The 17,416-nt window shown below is 35.9% G+C and overlaps 1 protein-coding gene across 5 annotated transcripts in view; it reads left to right on the top strand.

The window, feature by feature from the left end:
* The window catches only part of unc5db (unc-5 netrin receptor Db), a 119,816-nt gene that overhangs the window by 76,822 nt on the left and 25,578 nt on the right, over positions 1-17,416 (top strand). For 4 of the 5 annotated variants that reach the window (XM_016514515.1, XM_016514512.1, XM_016514513.1 and 1 more), the window contains exons 3-8: positions 2,153-2,296; positions 3,575-3,678; positions 12,398-12,578; positions 14,134-14,301; positions 16,345-16,509; positions 17,003-17,035. In XM_016514515.1, the coding sequence (XP_016370001.1) occupies positions 2,153-2,296; positions 3,575-3,678; positions 12,398-12,578; positions 14,134-14,301; positions 16,345-16,509; positions 17,003-17,035 (795 nt within the window). The remainder of the gene's footprint in view (positions 1-2,152; positions 2,297-3,574; positions 3,679-12,397; positions 12,579-14,133; positions 14,302-16,344; positions 16,510-17,002; positions 17,036-17,416) is intronic. The other variant, XM_016514514.1, reaches the window with a different exon arrangement.

Raw genomic sequence — 17,416 nt, 5'->3', positions numbered from 1 at the left:
ACTTACATTCTCCTTTCACATGCATACATTTCTACTCTCACACACTTACATTCTCCTTTCACATGCATACATTTCTACTCTCACACACTTACATTCTCCTTTCACATGCATACATTTCTACTCTCACGCACACATACATTCTCCTTTCACATACACATATATATATATATATAGAATGTATGTATGTCTGAAGAAAATATGTGTATGCAAGAGAAGAATGTATGTATGTGTGAGAGAGAGTATAGTGGAAACGGAGTATGTATGTGTGAGAGAGAGTATAGTGGAAACGGAGTATGTATGTGTGAGAGAGAGTATAGTGGAAACGGAGTATGTGGCACTCTCACACACATACATTCTCCTTTCACATACATATATTTTTGCTTTCACACACATACATTCTGATGTAGAATGTAAGTGAATGTAAGTGTGTGAGAGTGCCAGAATGAATTATGGCTTGTACGGCCCCTACTAAGGCTACATTTCTATATCAAAATGCAGTAAAAACAGTAATATTTTGAAATATTATTAAAAAAAATTTAAATATATTTTAATTTATTTAAAAACGTAATCTACTTCTTTAATGACAAAGCTGAATTTTCAGCAGTCATTACTCAGTCTTCAGTGTCACATGATCCTTCAGAAATCACTCAAATGTGTTGATTCTAACTTTTATTATCAATTTTGAAAACAGCTGCTTAATTTTTATTTAATTTTTTTGAAACAGTGATACATTTTTTCTCCAAGATACTTTGAGAATATAAGAAGCATTTGTTTTACATATAAATCTTTTGTAACAATATAAACAACAATTTAGTGTTTTTAATACTCTCTGAATACAAATATTAATTTCTTTTACAACAGCAACAACAAAATCATACCTTCCCGAAACTTTCAAACAGTATTGTAGATTTTATGGAGAACCACAATGTCCACTTGTATAGTTTATGAGAGTAAAAGGATATGAAACGGAACACTTTCAAACAAGAACTATCATGTTTGTTTGGGCTTTGCATCCATCTTCCAGAGCAAAATTCAGAATACAGTGTCAGAATCAGTTCTTCTGTTTATCCCACCACAATGGGGCTCATCCTAATCTCACAGGAAAAAAATTGTTTCAAAATGAGCTGAGCCTTCTAGAACTGATCTGTTTACATAAAATGCATGCCATCGTTTTACCTTGGAGCCGCAATAATAATCCCTGTATTGTACCAGGCACTTTCAGGTTTATTTGATATTTATCTGGTAAAAGTGTTCAGATATGGTTCCTGGCACTGTTGTTAGGAGACTCACGGTACAGGAGAAATCCAGATTACAGAGTATTTGTCTGAGAGAATGTTCAAGTGGAGGAGCAAACAATCTGAATCGTTTATTATGGTTCTCAACATATTGCATATTGCTTCTAATCCTCATATTTGTATGATGTTGTTTGTTTTTTTTTTGAAGTTTGTAAGGTAGAGATTCTGGAGAAACAGAAGATGAAACCAATTAACAGTGGAAGCCTTTACTGATGCAACAAACCTGCAAAAAGTGACTTAGGTTCACAGCAGGGAAGTCAGACATTTTGAAAATCTAGGAACATTAAATTGCATCTCTATAGTTTTAATGATCGTAGATTTGAGAGTTTGAAAGGTTAAGGTTGTGACCATCTCATCTGAAGATATTTGTCTTAAATAAAGCCTCAGGGGGTAACAAGTGTTCCTGGCTCTTGTGCTTTTAGGCTAATGCAACTTCAGCTAGCTATTTTCATCTTGCTAATGATCTGTGGCACAGACAACAAGGAAGGACCTCCTGGGAGAGGGAGAGAAAAAAAGGTTTTTATCAGTAATGCACTCAAAAACTTGGAGCAGAGAGACATGAAACTGGAGTTATGTAGGGCAGCTCGTGAAGGGAAACGCAACCCGAGGCCTTTAAATTTTTCACTGGTCGTGGAGATTTTTTTTTTGTAACAATGCGTAAGATATTTTTAAACTTCAGTCTCAGAATTGACTGAGCTCTGGTACCCTTTCATCCTTCTGACACCCAGTGTATATTCTTACAGTCAATTGCCATTAAGGACCCTGACTGAAGTGACCAAACACTGAAAATCAATACTTAATGGGCATTGACCTGAAGTGAATTCAGATGTTCGTGCTTTGTGTTTCTTGCTATATAGGGCTGAAAATCCGTGAAGTGACGATCAATGTAACCAGGCAGCAGGTAGAGGATTTCCATGGTCCAGAAGACTACTGGTGCCTGTGTGTGGCCTGGAGTCACCTAGGAACCTCGAAGAGCCGTAAGGCCACAGTGAGGATAGCCTGTGAGTATGCTAGCTCAAGGGACCCCCAGCGGTCTGCAAGTGGGAAAAAAATACAAAATGTATTTTTAAGGCTGTCAAACCAAAATGAAAATACTGTATTATCAAATTTGTAAAGACTGCTTTTGGAAATTATGAGAATATTCATTGGTTATTTTATTGCATTATGGTTATTTTTGTTATTTTCTTGAATTGAAAGCCCTAATTGTTAAATAATAATAATTTTTTAAAGGTTTATGCACCTAACTTCTGTGCAGAAAAAAGTTATGGTAAACAAAAATATACATATTCCATATAATATGTTAATAATTTGATTTAGTATTTTTTTTTATTTAAGGAAAAAATATGTTATGCTTTTACACAGAGTGTCAGTGGGTCTTTTTATAGCTGTCCTTATATTTTACTAAAAGAGTCCCTCACAATGGTATCATCATATTTGGGGTCATGAGCTTCAAAAATACCTCTTTTTTACTTGAACTTTTTAAAATTATCTGAACTTTTCTTTCTCTTTCAACATTTCGAAAAATGATTTAGAAAAACACAAACATTGAAATGTATGAGTCATGACCTACAATTGAAATACATGATATAAACACAGGTTGACTGCTGTGAGAAATTTCTTTTATGTATTTCCTTTTCTTAATTCCTTTCCTTTTCTTTCCTTAAACAGTGCACTAAATGCTTTAAATCTGAAAGCATATTAAAAGTTTGAATTAATAATATTATTGCCAAAAAATAAATAAATAAATTCCGTAGTCTATTGACAGCTTGATTTTTAATTAGCATTTGCTATTATTATAATTATCATTCATTATCATTATCAAGTTATTATTAAGTTTTATTATTTTATCATTAGTATTTGTTATCAAATAACAACTTTTTTATTCCACTTTAATGCAGGGAACATTGATTGTATCCTACCTGAAGCTGGACCATTTTTGGACACTTTGTATTTCTTTCTTTCTTTCTTTAAATTGAAAGAATTTTCAGTGCGCAGAAGAAAAAAAACTATCAATTCTGTACAAGCACAGTGGGGATGAGGCAGAACTGTCCAAATTAACTGAAACCATGACACCTGCAACTCTAGCAGATGGCTGGAGCACCGTTGAGAATGCCTGCACTCTCTGCTCTCTTGCCCTGCCTTTCCAAGGTTGCCAAAACGAAGGGCAGGGGGCATGGAGAGAGCAGGATATGGAGTGATGAAAGCGATTGGCATAGATAGGCCAAATATCGTCTCGGACTCTGCCCGCTGTGACAGCTGCCTCTTATCTTTTCAAACAGACCTCCGCAAGAACTTCGAGCAGGATCCTCAAGGGAACGAAGTGCCAATTAAGGGCATGATTGTGCTGCATTGCCGTCCCCCGGAGGGAGTGCCCATGGCAGAGGTAAGACCCGTCCTCTCAGCCTCTGACATCGTTGCCACAGGGAGGATATCTGGGAAGGGCAGTACATGCACACTGCTGACAGGAAAAGAACATCAGTGCTGTGTAGAACATCTGTACTATTTCTGTGCTTAAAGGGATAGTTCAACCTCAGTCTCATGTTGTTACAAACCTCTTTCTTTCTTCTATCTATATTATAAGGAGGCTTTTTTGGTCCATATAATGAAATTTAGTAGGGTCCAAAACAACATGGGAACATTTTGACTATATGAACAAAAAAACACAACTGAGATATTTTTCAAAGTATCTTCTTATGTGTTCCACATACAAATGAAAATCATACCGATATTTAAAAAATTCGTTTTGATCCATGTAATGAAGGTCAGAACATGGAACAATTTTGGCTTCCAGTGTATGGACATTTTTCAAAATATGTCTTTCTTATGTAGAACACAATGGAAGATAAGAAGGAAAGTCATACTGGTTTGGAATGACATGAGGGTGAGTGAATGATGGCCGGATTTCATTTTTGAGTGATCCCTTTAAAACAGAACTGCAACTGACTGAGCACTGACTGCTGTCATCAAATTTGATAGACTGATTTCAGTTTAATACGCATTCGCGTGCAGTCAAGGGTCAAGTAAGGGACAAAAACGACAGGTCCATATATCATAGATTATGAGCAGGCAATATATCGTTGTACATGTGTTTGTGATTATAGTAGGGTTTGGTTCTTGGCCGCCACCAATGCTTTATGAATGGTTCAGTGATGAAATGGAAGGGCTCAGTCTGCATCTGTCTCTTGGAGAGTGCGGTGGACAGAAACACAGGAAATCTGGGAAGTACTGGAAGACAAGAATCTCCCTTCAAGTACTTTGTCAACATAAATGAAGTCAGCTATAAGAGGGGCTAGTGAATAATGTAGAGTGCATACCAGCAATTGGCGATCAGGTCTATTCTAGCACACCTCTGCCATAAAAAATTTAAATCCAAGCTGTTAGAGGGAGAGTGCAAAGATTTATAAGGCATCATTTTACCAGCATGCTGGATGCTGACTCTCTCTCTTGCTCTGTCTGTCCTATTAGAATGTGTTTGTGGTAGGGCTATCGGGCCCGATACTGAGCTCCTGTACTCGTACTCGTTAAAATGCCCGATATCAAACGCCGATACCACACAGCATGTGATAAGCGCCATATTTAAACAAAGAAACACTGACAACAGACAGCAGAAAGGAGTTATGGATGTCTACTACGAAGTATATGTATGCAATGAATATAATGTTAAACATTCAGTATTAACGCCTCTATAGCTGATGTGACCGAGTTGAAGCACGCTGAGTGGATTGAGCGCACGGCGGCACAGATGCGCGAGCTTGTCGAGTGAATATACCTTTCTCTGTACCATAGAGCAAAAGATGAACAGTGAAAGTAACAAAAACTTGTAAAATACATTTTAATGGGCATAATTAAGTGTGAAAATAACCGAAGGATATACAGTCAAACCAAAAATTATTCAGAGACCATAATTGTTTTATATTTATTACTAGTGGGTGCAGGAAACTATAGTTCATTTATGTAGGTGAGGATAGCAAAATAAAGTAAACTGTGACAAATTATACCCAAAAATTCTTCATACGGTGGACTACCAGTAAAATTGATACAAATTTGGGTCCAAAAATTATTCAGACCGAGTCTGGGAAAAAAAATTGAAGTTGGGGTTTGCATGAAGCTGGATGACAGAATGCCCAGGAGACTACAGGCTGTCATTAAGGCTAAGGGTTGGCCGGCTAAGTATTGATAGTTGTGTAAATACAGTCATACTAACAGCTGTCTGAATAATTTTTGGTTGATTGTAATCCATTACATGCCTTTCTATCAAAGTTATCTAACATTATCAAGCTGAATTTGTTCTGACACAGTTTAACTCTGAGTTCTTGTCATATTTTATTACCATTTTCTAAACTATAGCGAATAAACTGTGATAATGTGAGAAATGTTGAAGGTGTCTGAATAAATTTTGGTTTGACTGTATCTATTTGATAAATGAAGTTAACCAACTAACATTATACATACTCTTTTGGTTTCTGTACCCAATATTTTTAAAATGTACAAATGCAATAAAAATATCGGTATCGGTACTCGAGCGAGTACTGGAAAAAGTGGTATCGGTGCATCCCTAGTTTGTGGTTTTTAACGGCCATAAACACCCCCTCTGAGAAATGCTCTGTAAGACTTCTGTGGTCACAAAGCTAATGAGACTCACATCTTTCTAGATACAGTCAGTTTTTCATCACTGTTGGATAATTAACAAGCCTGATCTCTGTTTTAATGAGTAAGCATATACCATCATGTTTTGGAATAAATGCTAATTTAATTTAATTAATTTACATGCATTCTTATTGAGCTGCTCTCTTATACAACAAAAGTATATGATGTTTTATACAGCCCAGCTCCAAAACAGACAAAAAGCACTATAAAAGTGATCGACATGGTGTGTGTACTATATTCTAAGTGTTTTGTACTATGTTCTGTTCATGTGATAGCTTAATGTATCTTAATTTTCTTCATACAAAGCTATTGTATGACTTAAAAAGACATGTAGCAGTAGTAATATATAGAAGTAATAGAGCACACAAATCATGCGTCTCACTTTCATGGTTTTTTATCCAGCCTGATACATAAAATAATAGTATGAAAAATCATACTTGTTGGGAATTGAACAGTTGATCGAACCTTCAAACAAAATGATGCATCATGCTTTTATGGCTTATATAGTATGTTATGTGGAGCTCATACTTTTGTAGTAAAAAAAATAAAAAATACCGCAGAGGCCCAAACTGAGCAAAAATCTGCAATTTGGTGCAGTTGCTAATATTATGTAAGAAAGAGCTTAATGTATCTTAATTTTCTTCATACAAAGCTATTGTATGACTTAAAAAGACATGTAGCAGTAGTAATATATAGAAGTAATAGAGCACACAAATCATGCGTCTCACTTTCATGGTTTTTTATCCAGCCTGATACATAAAATAATAGTATGAAAAATCATACTTGTTGGGAATTGAACAGTTGATCGAACCTTCAAACAAAATGATACATCATGCTTTTATGGCTTATATAGTATGTTATGTGGAGCTCATACTTTTGTAGTAAAAAAAAATAAAAATACCGCAGAGGCCCAAACTGAGCAAAAATCTGCAATTTGGTGCAGTTGCTAATATTATGTAAGAAAGAAAATATCATCGGGTAAGAATTACATGGAATTACATAAATGGTAATAATTTTAATTTAGGGGAATCTATTCCCTTAAAAGTGTGTGTTGTCCTTTCGAATATTAGCAGTATTGATGTGTTGAATCTAAATGGTGAATTATACAGTGACATGATACTGTGTCTACGCAGGGGGGCTTCTCAGCACAACTCAAAAAAAACAACTTTTAGAAACTGACCTTTTAGAAAAAGAACAAGTTTCCTGTTTTAGAGCGAAACTGAAAATGTAAACGAGTTTCCCCAGAGAGCCTCTCAAGTCTCTGCATAGTTGGTCTAAACTGAGTTATCATAAAAATCTTTTTAATGAGATTATGCACTCTGATTTATGCTACTGAGGCATAGTCTTCATTTGGAGAGAGATTTTGCTCCCAAAACTTTCTGTGAAATATATTCACCTTCCCCTTTACTGGGTTTTCTTTTCTAGCTATTGACTTGGAAACCTTTAAGAGGAAAGAAAGATAACAAATAAGATCTCTTCAGTATCTTATTTGTGTAAATGGAGATTTAAATCTCCTTCTTCACATGGATCTCTTCATCTAAAGGTTTATATAGACTCTTAAAATGTCTTAGGCTGTGCTTAGATTTGTCAAACACCAGCCTTTGCAGTCAAAAGCCAAATATTTCGTCATGAGCTCAAATCAAATTCAGCCAAGGCCAAATGATCTGAGCTGATACATTTTTATAGCTCTATGCCCTTACTGCATGACAATCATCGTCTAAATTTTTGAATTTTTAGTTGAAACTTGAATTAAATGGTTTCCTTAGCTTTCTTTTACTTTTTTTCTAATTACTTTTAATATGCATCAGGAGATTATCCATTCAAAAAGAAATAGCTCAGTGCTCACTTCATGTGTTCCTACCTGTTTTCTGTTTTTTCCCCCCCTCTCTCTCCTGTCCTGGCCCGTTGGAGCTGGGTGGTATCCTGCTTCTATGTGTTTAGCTGTGATAAGACTGATCTGGGAAGAATGGTAATGTGGTTGTGTATTCAGGAGAGGAGAGGATGAAAGAGACAACCCTGTGCTTTATGCTTTTGTTTGCCTTTACTTCTGCGTGATTGACCAACACCATAATAGTCATAGAAGTGTTTGCCTTTTTCCCTCTGTGTGTTTGCCAGGTATGGGGTTAATTCCTTGTGTGTGTGTGTGTGTGTGTGTGTGTATGTTTGTTTTTCTTTCTTTTTTATTTTAGGATTGTTATTTGAATTCATAGTGTGTCAAGGGATATTAATGCTCTAGAATTGGGAATTAAATGGAATTCTAACTTTTGAAATTGAGTTGATGAGAATAAGAAAACAATGAGTCAGAATTCATTTGTGGATTGAGGCTGCAGGGAGTAATACATGGCTTGGATTACAGGGATCACTTGACTTGCCCACTGATATTTCTTTTCATTACAAAAGGGTCAGTCTATACTGCATAATATTGCAGATATAATTGCTGAGTGGCGAGACTATTTATGTTGCATATTTTCTTCAGATATCTAGTTCATAGATGTATTGTTTATGATATGTTGATAGATGTATTGTTAATGTATATTGATTTTGGAGTAATATATTGGCATGTGAAAGGCCAACCATGTTAAACTTATGAATTTTGAAATGTGTAGATATAGTACAACTAAAAATAAAATCTAATGTGTAGATATAGTACAACTAAAAATAAAAAATGTATTATAGAAACACTGGAATTTAATTTATTAATCACACTCTTAAAAAAAAACATTTTGTCCTGCATGATGTAAAGCTAATCTATGCTATTGATTTTTTTATGTTGGCAATGGGAAATGCAAAATCTGTTAATTATATTGCTCAAACCATAGTTTACACCATATTGATATCAAGACAAGAGTAAAATAATGTATCATTGGTAGTGTCAAGACGCTGCAAAGAAATTGTATATGTATATGTAAGTCCCAAATACAAATATAATTTAAATAGTTTGAACTGCTTGCACTAAAGTAGGGCTTGATATCCAAAATGTAATAAAACAGTTTAAGTAAAAGAGAAACTGACCACTTACAGGGATGATGTTAAAGGTATAGTTCACCCAAAAATGAAAATTCTGTCATTAATTACTCACCCTCATGTCGTTCCAAACCTGTAAAACCACACGCGTGCATCATGGTGCTCTCGTAAACGCGCGTCGAAGACTGACACAGAAGAGAAGAAATTGTTGAATAAAGTCGTTTTTGTTTTTGTTTTCTTTGTGCACAAAAATTATTCTTGTAGCTTCATAAAATTTAGGTTGAACCACTGATGTCACATGGACAATTTTAACAATGTCCTTACTACCTTTCTGGGCCTTGAATTTGGTAGATGCATTGCTGTCTGTGGAGGGTCAGAAAGCTCTCGGATTTCATCAAAAATGCTTAATTTGTGTTCTGAAGATGAACAAAGGTCTTACAGGTTTGTAATGACATGAGGGTGAGTAATTAATGACAGAATTTTCATTTTTGGGTGAACTAATCCTGTAAGTTAATAGTGACTTCTCTTGCATATGTTGAGGCATAGAAAAGGGTTAGGGGTCAGATAAATGATTCCACAGCCGTGGGATTTCTGCAGTTGAGTACTTGAGCTTAATGGCATTAGAATCACAACTCACTGTAGCGTTACAGCAGTTTACTCACCCTGAGAACTTGGCAGCCCTTGAATTACTTTAAAAAATTGGACAATTTTCCACAAAAGCAGACACTTTGTGTTGCCCACACTCTCCAGCTCATTGTCTGTTATTCTCAAGACTGGAGTAAGCCCTTTCTGCCAAGCTCTTGCAAGGGTCCCCAAGCAAGATTCTGTTGCCATAAATAAACCACAGTATGTCGGTTGATTTTCATCTAATAAAGATCTCATTTCACATGTGAAGAGATTAACTTTTAGATAATCAAGAGATAAAACCTTGTTATTAGTATGCTTGTAGTATATATGGGCAGCTATCAAGAACCATCAAGAATATGCATTAATGCATTAATTTTAATTATGTGAATTATTTTACACAAACATATTCTAGAGATGAAACTGCAGTGTTTTGTTTAAACTGAGTATCATTTGAAAGTTGTTTGAGTTTTATGCTCATTATTTAGCAAAGATGAAAACTAAAGTAGTTGCATAAATTTTGATTTACCTGTCTGTGCTATCGAAGGTTGGTGTCGAAAGCAATTTCAAAGCAATTGTAGATGTGTCTGCTGGTGTCGGTCTTGTCGTTGTGTTGTGCGCGTGTGGGTTTGATTGAATTCACAGTCAGTGAGGTGGTGTTATATTTCTGCTCCCTGAGGGCCGTCTATCAGAGCTGTTTAATCTTAGTAATTACCCTGCTGAAATATGAAGCAGTTTCAACAGCCTCTTCTCCACCATACACACACTTCACAGGTAAAAACCTCCTCTAACACCACCTGCAAAACTGATCCAAACATTTTCTGATACCTTGTTTTACTGAGTTCAAAAGTGTACTGTGGTTTTAAGCGGCTCTGACCTCCTGTCCCGGCAGCCAAATAGCCCCTGTGCTTGCGATAACAGCGTGGTCTTCACTTCGACTGATCTCTTCCTGTCAAAAGGACCTTAATCAGGCAGGATGGAGGCACTAATGAAATCATGGGATCCTCTTGAGACTGTGCAACCTCCTCCGTCAGCCCTGCCACCGTTAGCCACACTGTAATTGAAACAAATGTGCCAATTAGGCCATTCATTTCTCACATTGTCTGCCACACATTTACCCAGCTAATTTGTATTTGTTCCATACCTTTCCTCCTCTCACTCCCTCTCTTCTTCTATCCTGTTTTCCCCTTTCTCTCTTTCTCCCTCTCCTCTTCATGTCTGTGCTCTACACCTTTTCAAAGGCTGAGGGGAAGTGGTGCTCAAGAATGCAGAGCATGGCAAATGTCTCAACAGAGAGGTCTGCTTTCACTGTGTGCTAATTACCTATTTCAACTCCCAAGTTTCCCTGAAAACTTGAGTAAATACATTAGAGGAGAAGTGTGCTCTTCACTGCCATGCACAAGTAGTATTATTCTCTGCTGAAAAAGCAGCTTAAACCGCTTGATTTGTTGGTCTTAGCTGGGTTAAACTGGTTGGCCAGCAGTCTTCACAGTCTGACTAACTGTAAAGCGCCCCAAATCCCTGTTAAACCAGCGAAATATACCAGGCTAATAAGGCTGTCCAAGTTGGGAGACCAGCTAAGATTTTTTTTTTAATACAGTGTTTGAAAAAACAAATCTGTGAAATTTGCGGCAGAAAAAAGGCAGCTGTTGTTGCCAAAACTTGGCCGAAAAATACTGTAGCAACATTTTTAGGTTTTACAGATTAAACATTTACAGTTAAAAAAAACAAACATATATTTCACTGAGATGATAATATATCAAATTACTAATATCATTTTTTCCCCTTTATAATATGTTGATAAATGCATGAGAAGCAAAGGCGGTAATGAAAAAGTCAAATTGTAAATTAAAGCTTTTTATAAGTAGCTTTTTCACAAGCTGAGTTAAATACTAAAATATAGAAGGTGTATGTTGTCATAGACACATAATGCAATAATCATTAATTTAACAAAATAAGATGTAACATAAAACCCTAATGTACAAATCTGATTAAACACACACACACAGAGAGAGAGAGAGAGCGTGAGAGAGAGAAAGGAAACAATTTCTGTGAAAAAAACATCAAATGTGAATGTCTTTCACTGTAAATCATAAGATGGCTTTGTTCTTTTTCACTTCCAAACATATATACATTTAACAGTATTTTACTGAAAAATTACACAAATTGTCCCATTAGATCTATTGCATTTTTTCAGCATGTAAAGTAAGGGAAACTAAAAAAGTAAGGGAATTAGAAAAGTAAGGGAATTACAATTTTAATCATTTTTTACAGTTTACCATTTGACTTTATACTTCACCGACTGTATTTTTACAGCTTTATAGTGCAGCATCACGAACTTAATCACTCTAATTATGCATCTGGGTTAGTCATATGGCTCACAAAATAATTAAAGCATGTTATGAGCTATGAACATGAGGGCTAATGTGATTCTGAGAAATAATCTGTGAATAGAGCAAAGTTTAAAGTGCTGTGATGAAAGTAGAGGAAGAGAGGGCGAAGAGGGCATAACTGCAGCTACTGCTCAGCATAAATGTGACTGTAATTTTATATTTTAGTAACCATGTTCTGTTGAAAGCAATAACCAAATCAGATGGATTTAAGATGGAAATGTACCCAAAAAAGCCCTTGTGTTCCTTCCAAGGTTATGAAGTAATGAATTACAAACAGACCAACGAATAAACAACTGTTTTCATTGTTGTGTGGGATAGCAACTGTTTCTTCTTTGAATAAGCACAGTGTTCAGTGCAGTGTCAAAGATGAATGGTCACTGTGCTTTCAATTACAGTTTATACTGCTGAGTGTTGAAACTGATATCTCTTTTGCTGTTAACAGCATTGGTTAATAAATGCTTCTCTTTTTGTCAGGTGAAGTGGTTGAAAAATGAAGAATTGGTTAGCTCCCTTGAAGACGATAACATTGACACTCGTGCTGACCACAATCTGATCATCAATGAAGCCAGACTCTCTGACTCCGGCAACTACACCTGCCTCGCCAGTAACGTAGTCGCAAAAAGACGCAGTGCTACAGCTACTGTAGTTGTGTTTGGTAAGATAACACTGATATGCTTCATTGACTTGTTGTGGTGTCTCCTCATCTTTTCTAAAAATACTACTAAAAGGCTCTCTGCTTGTGAAGTCATTAATTATCACATTTTACTTGTTAACTCATTAGGTTATATACCTCTTTATGATAATTTTCACTTTTGGGTGAACTATTATTTACTTACTCTCATGACTTTAATGTAATTTTGTTTTTGTCAATAAAATTATCACAATACAATACAAGTCATTGGGGTTCAATTGGTTTTTATGGATCCCATCAACTTTGATTGTATGGACAAAAACAGTTGAAACATTGTTTCAGAAAAAAACTAGACATTTAAAGATGCAAGCTAAAACATTTTCACCTAAACAAGCTTTAGCATACTTTAAGAGGTTTGCTGAGATTCATACATACCACAAAATGATTCAAACTAGTGAAAAACACTAATAGCGATACCCCGTTCTGAAAGTGCTGATAGGAGAATCAGATGATTCACCTGGTCGAAGCCGGCAAAAAATATGGATGGACAATCTTGAGAGAGTTCTCACCAGTGAAGCAGCCTTAGGGAAATGTCCACTCTTGAAGCCCAGTATCCATTAGGATGTTCTGTGAAAGGAACACAGAAAGATGATTGAAGTTAGATCTTTCAAGAGTTTAGTATAGGAAAGGACGCAGTGAGACAGATATGTAATTATCTACTACTCCAGTGTTGGTTTTTGAGGTAGACAGTCAGTGAGGACAAGGTTGGAAACATCAATCTGAAAGTAGGAAGGATGTAGTCTTTGCAGCAGGTCCTATTTTCTTTTATCTTTCATAGTTTTGTTTTGGTTTTTGAGCATGAGTGTGTGCCACTCAAACGGTCCTTGTTGGTATTTGACTAGCTTGTACGAAAGTGGCAGATACATTTTTTTGCCAGAGTGCAGTTGAAATTGATTAGAATGAGATACTTTTGACATCAACAAAAAGTCGATAAGCCTGTTTATTTTGCTTTTACAGCTATGCACGATTAAACAACTGATCAAAAGTTCGAATTTTAAAAATGTTTTTGAAATGTCTCTTTGAAAAATCTTACACACCCTAAATTGTTTAATGGTACTGTATGCTGAAAATTCAACTTTGCCATCACAGGAATAAATTAGAAAACAATTATTTTAAATTGCAATAATATTTTACAAATTATTGTATTTTGTTGTATTGTATTCACCGTATCAATACAGCTTTGGTGAGCATAAGACATTTCTTTTAAAAAAAACCTTAATGATTTCAAACGTTTATGATTAGCTGTATTTTATTAATTGCATTTAGCATTCTATTTTCCCTGCTACGTGACCTTATTGCAACACATTTATTATAACATTGGTGTTAAAATATTGATAGTATTACGGCTTGTACAGATAAGACATATCAAAGCTAGACTACAAAAAGTCAAACCACAGATGTAAGAGAAGATTTTCCTCTAGCCTGTTAGTCATCCTGACCTCTGAGTAGGGCGAGGGAAAGGTTGTCTCTCAAGTTCAGTTGTTGTCTTATTCAGCGGAAGATCTCTTTGTCTCTGCAGTGAATGGTGGATGGTCTCTGTGGACAGAGTGGTCTCCTTGCAGCGTGAACTGTGGGAGAGGAGTTCAGAAGCGATCTCGTACCTGCACTAACCCAGCTCCTCTGAACGGGGGAGCGTTCTGTGAGGGCATGTCTGTGCAGAAGATCACCTGCAATGCACTTTGCCCAGGTCAGAGCCTCATCAACCGCAGCATACCCCTGAGGTGCAGCTTGTCCTCCTGCATCCAAACTCACCGTAGTTTTTAGTGTCATTGTAGCACGTAACAGCCATGTTTTACATTCAGAACACATCAGACATCGTAGTGCATTTTCCATTCTGTAATAATTCAATGTAAGGGTATTATTATGGGTATTACTGAGGCTTTACTTCATGTATGTAAATGAGACCTTTTGTTCTCTTATGAGAACGAAGAAATAATCTCTAGCTAGTATAATTTTATTAGAGGAGTTATTCATGTTGTACTCAGTTGTTTTCTTGTCTTCATGATATTTAAATCAATTTGCGAACCGGTCTTTTTGATCTGACCACACATGATTACTGTTTGTTTGTATAATAAATTTTAATCTTTTCATTTTTTTAACAATTTGTTCACAATTAAGCTTCAAATGAGTGAAACGCATTTAATTGGCTTAATTCTTAATTAATCACGCGTTGAGTTGATATATGGTATGTGATTACAATCAAGTAATTATTTGTAGAAATTAAATTAAATAGGAAAACATGTTCATAGTATTCTCAATTGGCTTTTAGGTTGTGGTGCAAAAAAAATCATTCTTTTGATTAAAAATCCTGTCAGTTATTAGTAGAGAATGTATGAAATTTGTTGTCACTGTTATATAGGTCATTTATTTATCAAATGTTAATTAAATGAACCAATATACCATGTAGATTAAATGTTTATAATTAAATTCTTAATTTCTAAAACCTCTTAAGCATCTGTCCAATTAGATTTAGAGTTAAATCTCACAGTATTTATTTTCTTCACATAATGTGGAAATGCATCTGTAGAAGCAGCAAAACAATATCAGCAACATAAGTGCATTTGCATATTCAGCTTGACAGTATTATGCTACCACACAAAAGTTTGATGTTTCATAAGATTTTTTTTATGTTTTTAAAGTCTTTTGCACTCACAAATCCTTGATCACAAATACTGTAAAACAGTAACATTGTGAAATATTATTGCAATTTTAAATAAATGTTTTATTTTTTTTTTAATGTATTTTAAAACCATTACATTTTAAAAAGCCATCACACAGTGCCACATGATCATTCACAGCAGGTTCACACATACTCTGTTTGCAGTGCGTATGTAGTACATATTTTTTTCATAATATATAAATCTAGAAGTAAAACGCACTGTATAATACGTAGCTTATATTTATTGCATTTAAACGTGAATACGTCTATGAATTATTGTGTTACTGTACTGTGTAAAAAAAATCACAATGCTGAAAAAGCATTTTCAATAACAAGATTTGGATTTGATATCAAAAGAATGGGTAAAAGTTTTGCTTGTGTTAAACATCCACGGATCAGGAGTGGAATGAAAACGCGTCTTGTGTGAAAGCACAATGAGTCCGTGCTGCTTCTTCACCGCATACAAACCACACATGGACTGCATACACACTGCAAACAGAGTATGTGTGAACCTGGCATCAGAAATTATTATAAAATGTTGCTTTGATGCTCAAGAAACATTTCTCATTTCTTATCATCACAGTTGAAAACTAACATTTTTGTGGAAACCATGATTCATTTTTTTCCAGTTTTCTTTGAATATAAGGTTCAAAAGAACAGCATTTTTTTTTTAAATATAAACTTTTTGTAACATTGTATGTCACTTTTGATCAGTTTAGTGCGTCTTTGCTAAATAAATGTATTATTTCTTAAAAAAAAAAGTACTGACCCCGAACGTTTGAACACAACAATAATTTAAACAACACTTTTTTTCTGGCTTAAAAATAAGATGTAGAACAGATTGAAACTGACCGAGCTATAGATAATATTGAGAATTTGATCAATTGGCTCAAAATATGCTAATGTAATGCATGCAACCCCGCCAGTGTGGTCAAGAGTTGGTCCATTACAACACATTTAATTAAGTTTATGAAGTCTCTAGGAATCTCGTAAGTTCATTGCTGAGTGCAGTTAATGCACAGAGCAGCTGTTCACCTTCCTTAAACGGCAACCCCGTTGTGCACTCTGCAGTGGATGGAGTCTGGGAGGAGTGGAGCGAGTGGATGATGTGTAGCGCGCAGTGTGAGAGGCAGCGATGGAGGGAGTGCAACGCGCCACCGCCCCGTCACAGAGGCAAGATGTGTGAGGGAGAAGGTCAAAGCACGGAGAACTGCACGGGAGGACTGTGCACGCAAAGTGAGTATGTGCAAATGCCATGATACATTATAAACACGGTCATTTCATCGATGACAAGAGCATCGTCGTCATCACATGTTGGTCATGCACACTTGGTGCTTGACACAAAGCTCAAGTGCGTGAATTGCGTGTTTTGAGAACTGCTATAATTGTCTGCTAAAAGTGGATGAAAGTGACGGCATCATGCCCCGTGTCCCTCTCAATATCTCCCTCGTAGCTGTTATGATGAGAACCCTCTCTGATTTCTCCTCCTTAATGAAGGATGGAAACATCCTGCAGCCTAAGTGATCCAAAACCATCTGCCAGTAGCTTCCCATGGCAACAATGCCGAGCAACAGTATCCACAGCTAATGTTGGCATAGCCTGCAGTTGGACATCTACCCGTGATGTGAATCAGAGAGCAGATTTGTAATAAGTATTACAGGGATGGACTGTAATTTTCTCTCCCTTTCTTTTTTTCTCTCTCTCTTGTTCTGTTTCTTTTTCCCTGCAGATGGGAAGCTGATGCATGATGTTAAGCCTCAGAGTGAGTTCCTCCTCCATGTGAATTCATAATTGCCGTACAGATGAGGGAATAAAACAACAAAATAAGCTGTTGCTACTGTCGAGTGAACTTCTGTTATTTTGAGTTATTTTATCTTAAATATCCTATTTGTGAGAATTTGTGTGATAGCTATTTTTTCTCTTCCTCCTTGATTAAAGGAGCAATAGGTGATTGTCTTCAGAAACATTTTTTGTTATGCTGGTTGAAAGTCTCTTCACATCCCGATAGCAATCATTAAGTTAAGTTGTCTAAATTTATTTGTCTGTATTTACATATTCTGTGGAAGGCGTAGGATCAAGAAATGTTTGTCCAATCAAAACGCTCGGTCCGAGAGTTTTAATTTGCTTTCCTACCTGCCTGTCA

Source organism: Sinocyclocheilus rhinocerous, unplaced genomic scaffold, assembly GCF_001515625.1.
Source record: "Sinocyclocheilus rhinocerous isolate Xijiao unplaced genomic scaffold, SAMN03320098_v1.1 scaffold926, whole genome shotgun sequence".
Taxonomy (NCBI): Eukaryota; Metazoa; Chordata; class Actinopteri; order Cypriniformes; family Cyprinidae; genus Sinocyclocheilus; species Sinocyclocheilus rhinocerous.
Note: the sequence above shows the minus strand (reverse complement) of the source record. Positions and strands in the feature narration are given on the sequence as shown.